Raw genomic sequence first — 17,067 nt, 5'->3', positions numbered from 1 at the left:
GGAAGGAAGGAAGGAAGGAAGGAAGGAAGGAAGGAAGGAAGGAAGGAGGGAGGGAGGGAAGGAGGAAAGACGAGAAGAGAAGAGAAAAGAAAAAGAAAAGAAAAGAAAAGAAAAGAAAAGAAAAGAAAAGAAAAGAAAAGGAAAGGAACCAACCACTCCCTGCTTCCTTCAGGGTCACAGCCCACGTCCCAAGTCCTCTCTGCAGCCCGCAGTTGCCCCCACCACCCTCCACCCACCAGAACCTCCTCCCGGCTCCCCCAACACCACGTGCTGTCCTGCACACACAGCCACTTTGGCTGTGGCAGTCTCTTGGCCCAGGCCACCCATCTTGGTCTGCGGAACCTCTCTCTTCTCCCTCTCTCCTCTCCCTTCCCGGTCCCCATCCTCGGGAGGCACTGGCTCGCTGCTAGACAGTTCCTCTCCCTCCTTCCTCTGCCACCTTTACCTTCTCTATGTCCCCCACGGCCAGAGACGCCATCTTTAACTGCCCTCGCATTACTGCCTGCTCCACTAGAATCTCTCAGGAGCATAGCGGTGTTTGGCTGCCCAGCGGAGGCCCTGCCCCTCCAGCCTCAGCCATGGGGGTCTGGGGCTGAGCCACTTTGGCCACTTTGGCTGACTCCCAGAGCATCCGAAGCTCTGAAGCCGGATGGCTGAAGCTGGGACGCTGACATGAACAGGCAAATAGAGACAAGCAGGTATGGCCATACACCAAGAAAATGACAAAGCTAAATGCAGGTGCCACACGGCGGCGACGCAGGGGCCAAACTCTAGTGCCCTGGTGATGGCTTTTAGGTCTCAAACCCACAAGAAATGAGGTGCCCGTTAAGAAATCAAAGATGACGCTGGCTGCATCCTTCAGTGGCCTCCTGGCCAGCATGCCCTGCCCCACCCTGAACTCGGCTGCGCTTCCTCCCCTCAGCCACTTTGGCTATGGCAGTATCTTGGCACAGGCCATCCATCTTGGTCCACGGGTCCTCTCTTGTTCTCCCCCGCGTCTTTCCTCACAGGGCTCAGTTCAGTCTGGTCCTATTCACTCTATACGCTACCAGATGTCTCTGCCTCTGGCTATGTTCTCCCTTTTCCCTACAATAAACTTTCTCTACCTTAACTGGGGAGAGCGGTCCTATGTTTCCTTACTTATTTGTTTTCATTCAGTAGCAAAGGCCCCACTGCACAGGCACTTGGGAAACATTACCTAGTCAATCAACAAACACAAAGCTGACAGAGGCTGATGGCACAAGGGCAGGGTGAGTCCACTCCTTCCTCTCCACCCCAGCCTACATGGTGACTGAGGCTCTGCTCACCTTCCGAGGGGCTGAGGGGCTCTGTCCAGTCATAGTCACTGGTTTTAAGCTCCACAGTGACCTTGTACAGGTGGCAGAAGCCAGTCTTGCACTCGTTGGCACGGATGAAGCAGAAATCCTGCTGGCCCTCTGCCTGAGGGAACGGGTGGAAGATGTCATGGACCTGCGGGGAGAGACAGTTGGGTCAGAGGAAGCTGCGCTGAGCAGCCCAGCACAGTGCCCCAAGCGGGGCGCCCCGGCACCCCTGCTTACGTTGATCCAGACGTTCGTGACTTCCTCGTAAATGACGAAGGGCTGCGTGTTCTTGGGGATGGCTCTGGCAGCCGCCTGCCGCTGCGCCTCACTCTCGGGCACCGGGATGAAAAGGGCAGGGGGCAGGAGGACGAGCTGGAGCCGCTGCTGCGGGCGGTCTAGGAACATGGCCCAGGCGCTGGCAGAGTGAGAGAGGAGGCAGCAGGCTCAGGGGCTGGCAGGGGACAGGCCTTCCTGCCATCCTTGCTGGAGCCAGCCCATGGCCACTCAGGGTGCGGCCACTAACTGTGCATGACCTCCAGGACAGATCAGATGAGGCTCTAGTGACAACAATCCATGTGGCTAAGCCTGGGACAGCTTTCTCAAATCAGACAAGAGGCTTTGTTCTTTCTTGCTTGCTTTTATTTTCTTTCTTTTTTTGTCAAATGACTCCTGACTTTCTTTTTTAACCTAGGGTCTTGTATGGCTGCGGATGACTCTGGACTCTCAGTCCTCCTGCCTCCACCTTCCCAGTGCTGGACTAACAGGTGTGCCATCACGCCCAACCTTAACTAAACGGGCAGTATCCTATTCTGTTCTGGTGAAGAGGTCTAAGCATGCTCACCGAGGCTCTGCAAACCCGGGTCTTTGAAGGTTTTTTTCTTTTGAGATAGTTTTACCAGGCATGGCTGTACACCTGTCACCCAGCCATGGAGAGGAAAACAGAAGGACTAGGAGTCCAGGGTCATTCTGGGCTACAAAGCAAGCTCGAGATCAGCCGGGGCTACACAGCAAGAGGAAAGGAAGATGAGGATGGAGGAAACAGTGAGGAAGGTGTCTTCTCTCGGCATTCCTGAGGGACTCAAAGGCATTCCTGCATCCCATCTGTGGCCTGGTGTTCCTTCTCCCTTGGGATTGCCCCATCCTCAGGACTGACCTGACAGACACCTAAGCCCCCAATTTGCATCCTGCCAGCTGAGGCTGAGAAGGTCCCTGAAGGAAAAGTCATGGTGCAGGGCACCGAGGTCCACCCTGGTAGGCCCCAGATACTAGCCGGTCCCCACGACACTCACTATCTGCCATCCCGTGTCCAGCCAGCCCGGGCGATGTACTCCACCTTGGGGAAAAGGGAGCTGAATGGCTGCACCAGTTCCTTCTCGCAGCTTGACACGATCTGGAGAAACAGGACCACGTCACTCACAATGCCACAGTCTCCCTGATCGCCAGCACCCCGATGGTTCACCACGCACCACCCACACGGTGTCTAAGAGGCTGGGAACTCCAGTTTCAGGAGCTCGCACACCTTCGGGCCTCCACGAAGCTCTGCACTTGCACATTGTGCTCTCCAATGCAGACAAACTAAATAAATGCACTAAAGTCATAAAAAGCTGGGTGCGGTGGAGCACACCTTAATCCCAGCCCTTGGGAGGCAGAGGCAGGACCACCTCTTCCAGTGTGAGGTCAGCCTGGTCTACACAGTGAGTTCTAGACCAGCCAGGACTACCAAGAGAGACCTTGTCTCAAAAAAAAAAGCAAAAATAAATAAATCTTGAAAGAAGGAAGGTAGGAAAGCCGGAAGGAAGGCAGCCCACTTGCCCCCTTAGGTATAAATAAGGTGGAAGTCATACTGGGTGGGCTATCCCAATCTAACATGTGATATCACACAAGGGAGAGATGCTTGCAGGCAGGCAGGCAGGCGCGCGCACACGCACGCACGCACACACGAACACACACTAGCATAGCGAGCTATTGGGACAGACCCTGCCCAATCCTCAGAGGGAGCCTGCCCTACCAACACCCATCCTGGGACCTCTGTCACCTCTGCCGCCAAAGCCACCAACCTGTGGCTCTCTGCTGTGGTGACAGCTCCTTCTACAGGGGTGTGGACAGGGGTGGGGGAAGAGGGACAGATAGAAGACAGTGCATTGTGCTTCCTGCCACATCCAGACGGTTCTAGAACCAGCTGCTTGTGCCCTGGCTCATCCCTGGAGAAGCGAGGGGTCTTGGGCATGCTGAGCAAGTGGGTGATGGGGAGAAAGGGAGGCAGGCCACCAGCCCACAGCTGTCCAGCCACTGCAGCCCACGCCCCACCTAGGAGCCTGCTTGCTGCAGAGACTGGCTCTGTGAGGATGGGGTAGCAGCTGAGCCCTGACTGCACTTGCCCGAGTTCAGTTCCCAGCACCTACAGGGCAGCTCAGGTTTGCCCCTAAGTCCAGTCCAAGGGATCCCATGCCCTCTTCTGGTCTCTATGGGCACTGCACTCATATACATTAAGAAAAGAAAAACTTGAAAGAAAAAACAAAACAACCCAGCCTGTGGGTGGTGACCTCCACGTCACTGGAAGTGCTGGATGCTCTGAAGACTATACGGGGTCTTGGTGAGTGAAGGCCTAATATACAAAAAGAGAAAAGTACAAACCACAAAGACTCGGGGCAATCTTACACTTTTCCTGTATGTTATCAAAGTTTTTGAAAAAAACTTGCTAGGGGCCAGGAGGATGGCTCAGCGGGAAGGGGCTTTGTTGCCAAGCCTGATGACCTGAGTTCTACTGCTAGAACCTACCTGGTGCTCAGAGACAGCTGACCCCACAAGCTGTCCTCTGACCTTCACACACACGCTAAATAAATGTAAGGACTAAACCCCCGGACCCAGCTCCTGCAGCTGCACGAGCCCTGCCTGCCTGGTGTCCCCAAAACAAGCCCCACACAGCCTCGGGCCCAGGAGCTGCCCTGAGTGACTTTCAGTGCCACGCACCCTTGGTGACCCGAGGGATTTGGACTTGGGGAAGGTGCATCCGAGTGACGAATGGGCCTGCGGGGGAAGCTGGATGCACTAACTGGAGACCTCGCATCAGTGACCCAGCCACCCTGGCTGCTCCGCTCACACTCTGGGTTGCAAGGCCCTACTCGGCGCCTTGAGGTGAGCAATGCCAAGGAGGAGGGGACAAAGAAGGATCCAGAGCTCTCCCCTGCTCAGTATGAGATGGCCTGAGGACTGGCACCCTGGCAATCTGCCTGGTGTTCTAGGCTCGTGGCCACCTCGGGAGACAGGTGATCCCACTTGGCGGCACACGTCACAGAGCAGGCTAGCTACGCACAGCCCCTTCCATTCCTTCTGGGAGCGTCCCCAGCAGCTGGCTCTTACCTTGCCCTGACTGTCCGTCTGGAGCTCAGCCAGCTTCAGGGCGATCTTAGGATTCTTGCTGCCTGCAGTGGGGAAGGCCAGGTGAGTGCCAGGCTGCCAGAGGCCGCCCTGGCCAGGTGATCACCCTGGGTCGGGGTGGCAGGCCTCCTTCCCGACATGACACTAAGTCTCCAGGGTGGAAATGATCTCCCCAGGGCCTGGACCACATTCCTAACAGACAGAGGATGTGTTGCTTTGTGACCGGGGAGCACAGGTCAGGTATGACAGGAGCTGGATGGGAACAGTACAACACAGAAGGTGTGGCCCTGTCCTTGCCGTGTGCAGCCAAGGGGGTGGGGACAGGAACAGGACACATCACCACACTCAGCCAGGCCCAGCCCTTGGGAAGCAGTGGCCATAGGCTGGGACAGTCACCACACTTCTAAGAGGTGGGACTTGGCCAAGATGGTTTTCTTAGGGAGCTGGGGACAGATCCTGGGAGTTCTCTGGAAGATGGTTCAGGACCAGCACAGGGCAACACGGGACACCTGTCTGAACCTCAGTTTCAGCTGTTGAGCACAGGGTGAATGTGGGTCATCCCCGAGATGTCCATGAGAAGCCTGGGTTCCACGCAGCACCCGGAAAGGGTCACTGTGTCTGCAGTAGCACTCTATTTTATTTATTTGGCTTTTACTGATAGGGTCACACGAAGCCCGGGCTGGCCCGGAACCTCTACCCTGAACTCCTGATCTTCCTGTCTCCTGCCTGTAATGACAGGCTCGCCCTAGCATACCCAGTGTTTGGTGCTGGGGATGGAGCCCGAGGCTCTGTCTCCACTGAGTCTCAGTCCAAAGCTAGTGACTCCCACAGAGGCAACAGGCCTGAGCTGAATCAGCCTGGGAGGGGCTACAGGCTCAAGGCCTATAATACCTCAAGACACCACAGAAACAGGGGAAGGCACTGGTACGTTCACTTTCTGGACCTACCTGGAGAATCTGGGGCCTCTGAGTTCTGTGACCAGGAGACCCAATGAAGACAAGGGACCCCAAGGGGCGGGACTGCACCAGCTGGGGCCCAGCAGGCGGCCCTGCCGCTGGTACCCACCTGTCCTGGGGTAGCGGTAGGAGTCCGTCTTCCTCTCCTCCAGCGCAGGGGAGGGCACGTGAATGACCTCCACCTCAGACTCGTCCACTTCTTCGTACAGGATGCGCAGCGTCTTGAGGCCTTCGGAGCCTGGTGGGGCACAGGGGCAAGACTCAGGACCCCCACAACACACTGGGCTCTGAGCCACAGAGAAGGGGGCAGGAGCCAGCATGGGGCAGCTCAGAAGCCACCACTGGGCTGCATGAGACAGGCTAGCCCCTGAAACCACGTGCTCAAGCTCTAGACTACAGCCCTGCCTTTGTGCGGTGCCTGCGACAGGAGGACTCAGACGACCAGGACACAACATGGGACACTGGAGGACATGGGTGTGCCCCGAAGCCTTAGAAGAAGCCAGACCTGTCACATCACACCCCAGAAGCGCAGAGGACAGCCTCGCATCTCTGATGTCTATGCTACTCGGTCAGGGAGACTTTGTCATGACAGCTTGAACTCACGAAAATAACATCCATGTCTTGGAAGCACAAAACTCCACGATAAGGGGCTGGGGGCATGGCCCAGCACAGACCTAGAATGCCCCCAGTGAGGGACCGGGTTTGGGGTGGATTTGCTGAGGTCGTAATCAGTGCTGAAGCCTTGCCTGGAGGACCCCCGTGATGGAGCGGGGGCATGGTCAGGGTGAAGCCCCGCCTAGAATCCCCCAGGGAGGGGCTGGGGCGTGGTCGGGGTGAAGCCCCGCCTAGACTCCCCAGTGAGGGGCTGGGGGCGTGGCTCTGCTCTCTATGGCTCACCCTGTGGTCTCTTGTCTCCAGCAATGTAGTGATTTATTTGAATGGCAGGCCCAGGTGAAACAAGGCCTTTGTCTTCTTCCTGTCCCGTGCAGCCGCTGACGAGAGGAGGTGTTTAATGGGTCCCTGGGTATTAGTCCCGGGACCACAAGAACTAATTCAGCGGAGGCGTGAGGCCCTGGGCTGGAGGGCGGTGCTGAGAAGCTGGCTCCCTACCTTCCCAAGACGCCGTGGGGCACCACCAGCACCCGGTGAAGCGGTCAAACTCCTCCTGGATGACGAAGGTGGCCACACCTGCAGACTTAGGATCGTCCAAGACACTGGCTGAACCTGGGGAGGGCACACTGTGAGGGACAGCCACCTGACGGCCTCCGGGAGTCAGGGACTTGGAGCCGAATGGCACCCGTGGCCACAACAGCCACCCCCAGAACGTGCTGATGTGCTGAGGCAGGCTGTTCACGCCCAGGCCTCACCCTGGTGACAGAAGGTGAGCCGCCGCTCCTCCCCAGTCTCAATGTTTGCCACCCACAGGTCATTGTTGTTGATGAAGGAGAAGAAGGCAGGGTCTGCCGGGCAGATCTTGGGGTCCATGCGTGGCCCTGAACACTGGGTCTTGATCTCCAGCGGTTTCATGGGGGACACCTGGGGACAGAGAGTTTGGGTCAGGGTGCTGGCCCCAACCCCTGCCCCAGGACACAGGCCGCGCCTCACCATGAAGCCGTTCTTGCCGCCATCCCTGCAGTGGAACAGGCTGTTGCTGGCCTGGAACAGGAAGAGGCCGCTCTCACTGTGGAAGTCATAAGAGGTGATTCCGAAGACGCCCAGGCGCTTGCGCTCCCGCAGGAGCTCCTCCTCTCGAGAGTAGACACCATGATGGGGTGTGGCCTGGGGACACAGAGCACCTTGCTGTTTCTCCATCCCCATCCCATGATGACATCTGACCCTTGCCCTGGCTGTTGCCCTCAGTGCTGATGTCCCAATGGGGACCTCCCACTCCTTCACAGCCCCTTGTGCTGAGAACATGCTATTGAAATCCACAGCTCTACAGAACATGCCTAGGTTCCTCTGAGCACCCTGCGATCCCGGGGGGCAAGCTATCTGGACAGAAGTGTAAGGACATGGAGTGAGTCTGTTTTGTTTGGGACAGGGTCTCCTGTGCCCCGGGCTAGCCTGGGATCTGCTCCTTAGCAGAGGATAACCCTGAACTCCTGATGGTCGCGCCTCTACCTCGGGTGCTGGGCTGACAGGCTTGCACCATGCCCCACCATGCCTGGTTGGACGGGATGGAATGTAGGGCTTCCTGTGTGTCAACTGAGGGCTTCGTGCAGTGACCCTAGAACTGGGCTGGGGTGCAGCTCAGACCTGGGGTGTGGTGGAGGCTAGTGTGAACCTCCGGGTTCCATTCCCAGCACTGCTACATGCGGGAGGCAACCAAACTGGGAGTGACGGGTCAAGACTGGGGGCCCTGGGACGGGCCACTGTGGTGGAGGTACTGCTCCCCTGAGGGGTGCCAGGGCCTTTGCACATGCTGGGCAAGACTTGCCACTGAGCTGCAGCCTTGTGCGACGTTTACAGCCATGGGGTAGTCATGCCAGGGTGAGCCCTCCACTGGGCACCTCTGGGCAGTGATAGTAATCATTAGCCAGGTCCGTGAATCAGCCCTCATCTGAAGGTGCAGGTGGGAGAAGTGGGTCTGATAAGAGCCCCAGTCAGAACCTGGTTCCAGGAAGCCAGGCCTGGCGTGGGTGGCTCACCTGGAAGTGGTCCAGCATCTGCTTCCAGGACAGCAGCAGCAGGGCCTCCTTGCGCACCTTCTTGGGGATCTCAGAGTAAAGGAGGGAGTTCTCACGGCTGCCGTATGGCATTCCTAGGGAGGGGTCAGAGAGAGCTCAGGGTTAGGGGACCCCATCAGAGAGGGTATCAGGCCCTGGCCCCTCCGTTTCTAGTCAGAGCCCACGTGTCCATCACGTGTCCACCAGCATGTGCATGCAGAAGCCATCAGGTATCTATTCCTTCCTCCCTCCCTCGCTCGCTAGCTCACTCCCTCTTCTCTCCCTGCCTTGGACCTACAGGGATCTTCCTACCTCTTTCTGCCAAGGGCTGGGATGACCACTGGGCCCGGGCTCTGCCTTTTTGAGTCAGGGTCTCCCACTGACTCTGTTAGTTGGCCAAGTGAGCTCTAGGTCTCCTGTCTCCCTTCCCTGGCACAGGCACCAGGGTGACAAGTGCAGTCAGCACACCTGGCTTTGACACAGGAGCTTTGGCTTCGAACTCGGGCCCTCACATTTGTGTGGCCAGTACTTTACCCACTGAGCTGTCACCCTGGCCCCACTGTCTCACTTCCCAGTAGGCTCTCCCACCCTCAGAATCAGGCCCCAGTGGCTGTAGCAGCTTCTGAGGTCAGAGAGGGCAGTGGGCAGGCTACAGGCAGGGGTGGCTCTGGAAGGTTCCTTTGTATGAGATCCTGGCAAAGACTGAAGACTAAACCAGTCTCAGATGAGAGTAAGGCTAAACCTTAGGAAGAGGCTGGAAGAGTGTGAGTGTGTGTGTGTGTGTGTATGTGTGTGTGTCTGCATGTGCTCCATCCCTCTAGCCTGGATCGGGAAGGGCTCCAACTCCCCCTCCTCAGACCCCCCGCCCTAGGCTCCTGTGGGCATCATCTCTGAGGACAAATGGATTTGGGTCCTGACTGGAGGACACGGGTGGTGGCTGAGGGGACATGTCGGTCAGCTGGGGACAGGACACCTGCTGAAGCTCCTCAAGCCCTCTGTAGCTGATTCCTACCAGGCTGTGAGCGTGCAGCCAGCCCCTCACCCTTCGGCCCAGTGGCTGACAGAACACATGCACCCCGCCTCCAGGTCACTGCCCTTTCTTTTGCTTTTCCTGACAGAGTGCCCTGTAGCCCAGGCTGGTCTCTGACTTGCTAAGTGGCCAAGGATAACCCTGAGTTCATCCTGTTCTCCCAGACTTCCCAAGCGCTGGGATGACAGGTGCCGAGAGCATCCCCCACAGGTGGGGAAGCTGAGGTCACAGCCCGAGGCAAGCCCATGGAACACAGAAGCACTGTCATTACCAGGTAAGTGGTCAGCAGAGGACAACCAGCTCCAGCATGCCTCAATGTCTCCTCTTTGGTCTGGAAGGCTGGGGACCAGGGCTGGCGCTCCTCTGAGTGCAGAGCTGCCCAAGGGCAGACAGGCCACTTGCAGCCCTGGAATGGGCGCCCCTTACAGTGCCTGGAGTCTGACCTCTCCCTTACTCCATTCTGTGGCTGCTTGGACTGTTTGGTTTGGTTGTGGTCTTCTGAGACAGGGTCACGGTGTGTCCTGGAATTTGCTATGTAGCCCAGGCTGGCCTGGAACTCGCTATGTACACCAGGCTGGCCTTGAACTCACAGAGACCCGACTACCTCTCCTGAGTGTTGGGAATAAAGGTGTGTGCCTCACCCATTTTAAGAGTGTGACACGGGGCCAGCAAGAGGGCCCAGTGGGTACCGTTATCTGCCACCAAGACTGATGACCTGAGTTTGAGCCCTGGGACCCACATGACATAACTAGAGTAACAAACTCCCAAAATTTGTCCTCTGACCTCCAGGCATGTGCCGTGATATATGTACCTCCAACACACACACAATGAAGGAAGAGATGAAGGAAGAAGGAACGCAGTTCTCTGGGCAGCTGGGGTAGCCGCTCCTCGGCAGTGGCCTGTGCTCTGGGACACTGCCGTCCTCGGGCTTCTGAACAACAAGTCTAAATGGAGTCTAGCCATCTCCCCTCTAAGCTGATCAACAAGCAGTCCCACCAATGGCGGGGCCAGTCTGTTCCTGGACCGGCCTCCAATGCTGGCAGCAAAGCCTGTGGTGCTTGGCACCGAGAGCAAGGGTGGGGCTGGCTGCAGACACCCCTCTGCTGCCCTACCTAGCTCAGGGCTCTGCCCTCTCACACACACTGCCCACTTCAACTGCTCACCCTGCCCAGCCCAGGCCTGGCAGAGTCCCTGGGCTCACACCCACACTTCAGTCACCCTGGAGTTTAGCCTGGGCCAGCCTAGCAGGGATCAACCTGGACAAGAGTGCTCAAGACAGGAGGCAGGAGTCCAGGTCTTCTGAGGCCCTGAGGCCTCCCTTCCCTGATAGAAGGTACTGCTGGCAACAGAATGGGCTGACAGCAAGGGCTGGAAATTCCTCTCAAGGTTCAGCCCACCCTCACAGGGACCCATGACTGACTCCCCACGCCTCACACAACCGGCCTGGGCCCATGAGAACACAGAAGTCTTCAGGGGTGGCAGGATCGGGCCACACTCTCAGGGAAACAGGGTGTCCTCAACCAGGACTCTGCCGCCTAAGCCTTGTTGACACCTGGCCCAAGGACAAAGTCTCCAAGGGACCAGGAGGTGACCTGACCCCAGAACTGCCAGGGAGCAGTTAATGAGCCGATGGGGTTTGCTGGAGAGAACTGGTAATCACCATAGACTTCTAGCTCCTCTGCAAAGGGTCTGTCATCACTACACATTCCTCTGGGGCCCGGAAAGACCCACAGCACCCTGCACTGAACCCCAAGAACAGTACATCTAAGCCCAGATGCAAGCAGAGGCCACAAGTGAATGACCAGGCTCAATGATCTAGGCCAATCCCTCTCTCTCTCTCAGAAACCCAGAGACCTCAAGAGGCCCCGCCCACTCAGGCCAGACACATAGATAACTTGATTAGTCATCCTAACTAAGCCAATCAGATTCCTTCTCCAGAAACCCTATAAGCTCAAAGCCACGCCAACCCCAGCCCACATGGCCAAGCTTACAAGACACAGATTCCTCCTGGAAACATGGAGAAAGTGGGAAAGCTACAACCCCACTCCAAGCACGCAGAAGCCAGGGTGAAGAGTCCATGGGACTGACACTGAACCAATCCGATTCCTCCTCCCAGGAATCTAGAGCCAGAGGGTCAATTTCCCTGCTGGTGAGAAGACAGGAGATCTGAGGTGCCAGCATCGGCCCTGGCAGAGGCGGGTCCTGAGCCAAAGTCATGGTCTCGTGATGCTCTGGGTTGCAGGAGCTTTATCCTGAGCTGGTGGCTTTATATCCTGGCTCCCTAACCATCCTCAGGTCACTAGTCTCAGGTCCACTTTGTGGCTGGGGCCTCAGAGGGTTCTGTCCTTTCCCATGGTCCCTAGAGAGAGACAGCTGTGTCCTGGAGCCTGAACTCAGAAGTCGCTGCATTTGTTGAGACTGGGTTCTGCAGGTGTGTGTGTGTGTGTGTGTGTGTGTGTGTGTGTGTGTGTGAAGACTCTCAAGTTGGGGAGACGATCTGAAACTATCAGATCCTCAGAATCCGGAGATGAAAGGAGATCTAAGACAGGAGAAGAAGCCATGTATTCCTGGAGGAAGAGGCAGGAGAGATGGGGCCACAAGCGGATGGATGGTGCACATTTCACAAGTTAGAAGAGGCAGGGAGGTCCTGCCCAGAGCTCTGGGAGGAGTGTAGCCTGGCTGCCCCTTCCCTTCAGCAGGTGCAGCCTGAGGCTCACCGAAGCCAGCCAGGCAATATGGGTTGGGTCAGCACTGAAAGGGAGGGGCCCAGGACCTGAGGCTAGAACGGCCTGCTGCCTGCTGCCTGTCCTTTCCACCTGGCCATGGTGAAGAGACTCAGAACACCCCTCCTTTCCTCTGTGGTCGAGTGACCACGCACCATGGCTGATGCGTGTCACAGCTGTCACGCAGTTGCTTGGCAGCCTGGTGACACCAGCCAGCCTGTTCTCAATCACTCTGCATTTGCACTTCGGTGCTTTGCAGAAACCCAGGTGACTTCCTCCTGGGTTAGCTCTGAAGGGGAAACGTGGGGACGGTGGGAAGAGGACAGCACCCAGTGTCCATCTTGGTTCCCGTCACCCATGTACAGCCCAGGGTGGGCAGGTGACAATGTTCATTTATTTGTGTGTTCAAATGCTGAGGGCTCGGGCATGCACAGATCCCAGGGACCAAGGCCACGTGACCAGCAGCAACAAAACTGGCTTGGACGGTGACCAGAGTCACGTCCTAAAAAGCGTTTCTCAACTGTAGGTGACACCGACTCCCACGAATCCTGGCCACCCACAAGTGACCCAGCCTGGTGTCCACAGTGCAAGGGGACCGTACCTCTAATTAACAGCAGGAGCCTCGCTGTTCGTAAGCAAACAAGCCTAGCCGATTTCCGGAGGGTTCTTTCTGCTAGCTCTGTGGCCGTGTAGGCCTGGGACAGTGTCTGGGCACAGCACACACTTCCTGTCTGTGTGCTGGGCCAGGAGCAGGCCTGTCTGCAGAAGCAGCGGAAGCCTGAGGGGCTGCTCACACCAAGGCTCTAGGAACACTGCCAACAGCTGAACAGAAATCAGTCGCATCCAGGTCCTGTGGCAGGACGGTGACCCGTGGCAAGGCTACACATCGAGGGCGCCAATCTTTGTCACACTGCCACACAGTCAGTTCCTGCTGGAACAGTACGTGGCCCTCCCACAGGGATGGGAGTCCCGTCCTGCTTCCCAGGGAAGCCCTGCCCAGCCAGGACCAGGTGCCTGGGAAGCGGCCCAGCTGGGGGCAGTCTCTAAGCTCTAAGCCACCTGGCCAGCCCTGAACTGTCACCTGCGTGGCTGACCTTGGAGGTGGACTAACGAATTGCCTGCCCCAGGCTGGCCGCTTCTGAAACCTTTTGGCGCCCGGGCCTGCTGGCCTAGGGTAAGAGGGCGGGGCCGGCTTACCCAGGTAATAGAGTCTGTGAGAGTGGGGACCAGACTCGTCAGGCTTCTGCACGAACTGGAAGTCGTGGGGGGCCTTGCTGATGATGAGCCCCGATGACTTGCGGCTACCATGGATGATGCTGCGCAGCCCGTCCCACGAGTGCTTCTGCACACAGAAGCGCGCCGCCGCCGAGTCATCCATGTCGCCTGCTGCCGCCTGCTCAGCTGGGGAGGCCCCGCTGGACATCATCTGCGGCTCCTGTGCCGGCAGCGAGAAGCTGTGGAGGGAGAAGGCGCAGAGCGTTAGCCTGTCTTTCTGACAAGCTGCCCTCACCATGGGTGCTTGCAGATCAGTCATTCTGGGCAGCTACATTGTTACCCCAAGTATCTCTCAAGATTGCAACTTTTCCTCGCTACACTCCCGAGTCAAGGCTCTGCTTAAACTGGATCCCACATGGATCCGTGCCACTCATGTGAAACCCTTCTTGGTCTTCCATCTCTTGGCTGGGTGTGCCTCAGGGTGGAGCCACCACCTAGAATTCCCCAGGGAGGGTTTGGGGGGCGTGGTCAGGGTGGAGCCCCGCCTAGAATTCCCAGTGAGGGGCTGGGGGCGTGGTCAGGCATGGAACCCCGCCTAGAATTCCCCAGTGAGGCACTCAGGGATAGGTGCTAGACTATTAGGAACTCAGAGACTTATGGAGCACCCAAAAGGGCTGGAGAGAGGGCTTAAGATGGTTAAGAACACTGCCTGCTCTTCCAGAGGACCAGGGTTCAATTCCCAGCACCCACATGGCAGCTCACAACTGTCTGTAACTCCCATTCCAGGGGATCTGACACCCTCACACAGACTACATGCAGTCAAATCACCCATGTACATAATTTTTTTTTAAATGTTAAAAAAGAAGCCCACAACAAAAATCCATTGTTATCTGGTGTTTGGGGATCCCCTTCTACACCTTCCAGACTAGAGCACCTTCGTCTGCATAACTGTGCCTACAAAAACCAGCCCTCACTCAGATCCTCAAACACAATCCTTCTGCATCTGTCCCAGGGTACACATCAACCTTTCTGGGCTGGGCTTTTTCATCTTAGCCTGACTAACTTCTAAACCAACCTCAGGCAAGTATTAAATCGCTCCTAAGGAACCTTCTAGTGCCATCCATTCTGAGATGGTCTTTCCCTGTCCTCCCGACTGTCACTTTCCCTCCCTCACTGTCCCCATAGTTACTTGATGACTGCCTGACCCCCCACTTCTGCCCCGTTTATTTCTCACTCTCTTTGCTTGCTGTGGAGCCCAGCCCCCACAGGCATCATGACAATGAGCAAACACTGAGGCCTCCGATGAAAAGCCAACCACACCACTGTGCACAGGGGACAACCACAGGGACCTTCACACAGACATCGTCCCTGTAAGAGTGTCCTCCAGGCACGCCCACAGCTGGGAGCGGCCACCACCCAGCAGCTCTCTCCCCCTCACTGCCACTGGGCTCGGCTTGGTCTGAGCTGAGCTGGACCAACCAGGCAAATATTTGCTTTATAGAAATCTAAACACCCACCCAGCCAGTGACCCAGTTCTGGACGTGCCAGAGTGGCTGGGGAAAGCTCCAGGCTGATCCCTCTGTGGGCTCCACAGTACTGGGGAGTGAGGGCTGAAGGCGGCACCAGACAAGGGTGAGGACCGTGGGGGGGGGGCGGTGAGGGGGCTCATGGCACAGTTGGTTGGAACTTCACAGCTGCCACCCGATTCCTCATTGGCAGGAGACCACAGTGGCTGGGCTGGCTACACCTTTAACCCCAGCAGAGGAAAACATCTCTCCCAGTTCCAGGTTAGCCTGGGCTGCACAGTCAGACCCCTTCTCAAACAAGAGACCCACAGAGCCTGGCACAGTGGTGATGGCACACATCTGTGACTCCAGTGTCCTGGAAGCCAAAGCCAGGGTGATGGCAAGTTCCATCCAAGTCACAGGGTGACAGTCTCAAAACCAAACCCAGGAAAGAATGTGCAGGTGGCCCAGTGCACACTGGTATGTGTGACCCGATTTCCATCCAGAACCACTTCAAAATGGAAAGAGAGAAACGACTCCACAAAATGACCCCCAAGGTCTACTCAGGACAAGCAAACCCACAGAGGCACTCACAGACAATAATAAATTAAAGAAAGACATTTTAAAAACATCAGAAATAAGCCTCACACCGTCAGGTGATGATAGGAGAAAGGCCCCAGGCCTCTTGGAAAAGTGCAGAAAGGAAACAAAGATGTCATTGTGAGAACTAGGCTTGTCAACATCACTTCAGTCTGATTTATAAAAGTCCATTGTACAGATGGGGAAAGTGAGGCCAGGGGCAGAGCCAGGAGACAAGAGTTCCCGCTGCCAACTTACTCACTCTGCCCTACTGTGAGCAGCAGCATGGGAAGCCCCTGAAAGGCGAGTGTGGCAGGAACCTGGGGTAGGGTGGAAAGGAACCTCTTCAGCAGCAGGCTCACCCCACCTGGCTCAGTCCTTTCCCTCTCCCACGGGGCACTGTCATGTCAGTTGCTCATGAGATGCTCTGAGGATTCAGATCAGAAACTACAGATGTCTGTCTACAGAGCCCCTGAGTCAAACACCCCATAGGGACCAAGGATTCCCAGAGCTACAATTCATCCTCAGGGTAGTCAGAAGCCAAGGGCAGTGACAGACAGGGGCAGCCGGCAGCAAGCCCAGAAATCTGAGCCAAGGGATGCCACTAACTGGCTTAAGTACCTCCAGACTGGGCCAGCCCAGGTCAAGCCTTGCTCGCAGCAGGAAACACGAAGTGTGACCTGTGGGTCCCCTGCGGGCACTGTTAGAACCCCATTACACCTGCACAGAAGAGGGCCGAGGAGGGCCTCTTGCCTTGAGTCACCGCAGAGGGCCCAAGATGCAAAGATTTGCTCCAGGAGACGCGAAATGAAAGGAGACAGAGACATCGGGAGCTTTCGGATGTGTTCTAGCATGAGCTCCAGCCCAGCTGAGGCCTGAGGCTATCACCTAACTGTGTTACTCGCCTCTCTGCTTTCCCGATGCAAAATGGGAACCCAGAGAGGGGTTGGGGATTAAACAGGTGAGGGCAAGGCCTCCACCTGCACCGACCTGCCCTGCAGCTCCCACTCAAGAGTTTACACAGCTGGGATGAAATCCATGCCAAGACACTTAACCTGGCCACCTACAGGTCCCTGCTGCCTTCCTACCACTCAGCAGCCTGAAAAGCCACCAGGGAACAAAGTTGAAAACTCTTGGGGCCATGACCAAGGCTGCTGGACTTCTCACAGCCTGTTGTTCCCTGGGGATAAGAAGCAACCTACTTTTACACTTACTAAGGCCTGACTTACTGCCTTAGACCCCAGAGGGAACCCATGGGAGGGGAGAAAGGCAGAGGCACTGAAGAAACGAAGGCTGGCGATGCCGGGGGGATTCAGGTGGAAAGACAGGGCAGATTGGAAGGGGGTGGCTTGCAGAAGCCCCACGGTACAAGGTGAGAGAAGGGAGTCTAGAGACAGAGACAGTGTCCTGCTTGAGCTGTCCTGGCTGACACCCAGCACTTTGGAGATGAAGACTAGGCCTCACAGGGTGGACCATGAGACCCAGGGACCACAGCTGCCAGGGTCACCGGACCCAGACCTTGTATCTTGGGAGGACTCCCTCCTGCCACCTGATTAGAAAGTGGGGCCTAGGTTGGGCCCCTGGGTGGAGGAGTTTCGAGCCTCTGCAGGCCATGCTCGGCCACACAAAGTATGGGATTCACCTAGGTCCCTGCCACACACTTGATGTGTGCTGTGACCTGAGGCCACTTTTG

At 56.8% G+C, this 17,067-nt stretch overlaps 1 protein-coding gene across 4 annotated transcripts in view; it reads right to left on the bottom strand.

Annotated features, from left to right (window-relative positions):
• Positions 1–17,067, bottom strand: part of Dpp9 (dipeptidyl peptidase 9) — a 32,789-nt gene that overhangs the window by 12,136 nt on the left and 3,586 nt on the right. For 3 of the 4 annotated variants that reach the window (XM_055617721.1, XM_055617724.1, XM_055617720.1), the window contains exons 3-12: positions 13,273–13,529; positions 8,305–8,417; positions 7,262–7,435; positions 7,024–7,192; positions 6,767–6,880; positions 5,766–5,894; positions 4,683–4,744; positions 2,612–2,712; positions 1,560–1,737; positions 1,308–1,470 (exon numbers count right to left, since the gene is read on the bottom strand). In XM_055617721.1, the coding sequence (XP_055473696.1) occupies positions 1,308–1,470; positions 1,560–1,737; positions 2,612–2,712; positions 4,683–4,744; positions 5,766–5,894; positions 6,767–6,880; positions 7,024–7,192; positions 7,262–7,435; positions 8,305–8,417; positions 13,273–13,501 (1,432 nt within the window). In that variant the 5' untranslated portion in view covers positions 13,502–13,529. Of the gene's footprint in view, positions 1–1,307; positions 1,471–1,559; positions 1,738–2,610; positions 2,713–4,682; positions 4,745–5,765; positions 5,895–6,766; positions 6,881–7,023; positions 7,193–7,261; positions 7,436–8,304; positions 8,418–13,272; positions 13,530–17,067 lie in introns of those variants that run through there. The other variant, XM_055617725.1, reaches the window with a different exon arrangement.

The sequence above is a fragment of the Psammomys obesus genome, unplaced genomic scaffold (assembly GCF_907164565.1).
Source record: "Psammomys obesus unplaced genomic scaffold, mPsaObe1.curated_primary_1811, whole genome shotgun sequence".
Lineage (NCBI taxonomy): Eukaryota > Metazoa > Chordata > Mammalia > Rodentia > Muridae > Psammomys > Psammomys obesus.
Note: the sequence above shows the minus strand (reverse complement) of the source record. Positions and strands in the feature narration are given on the sequence as shown.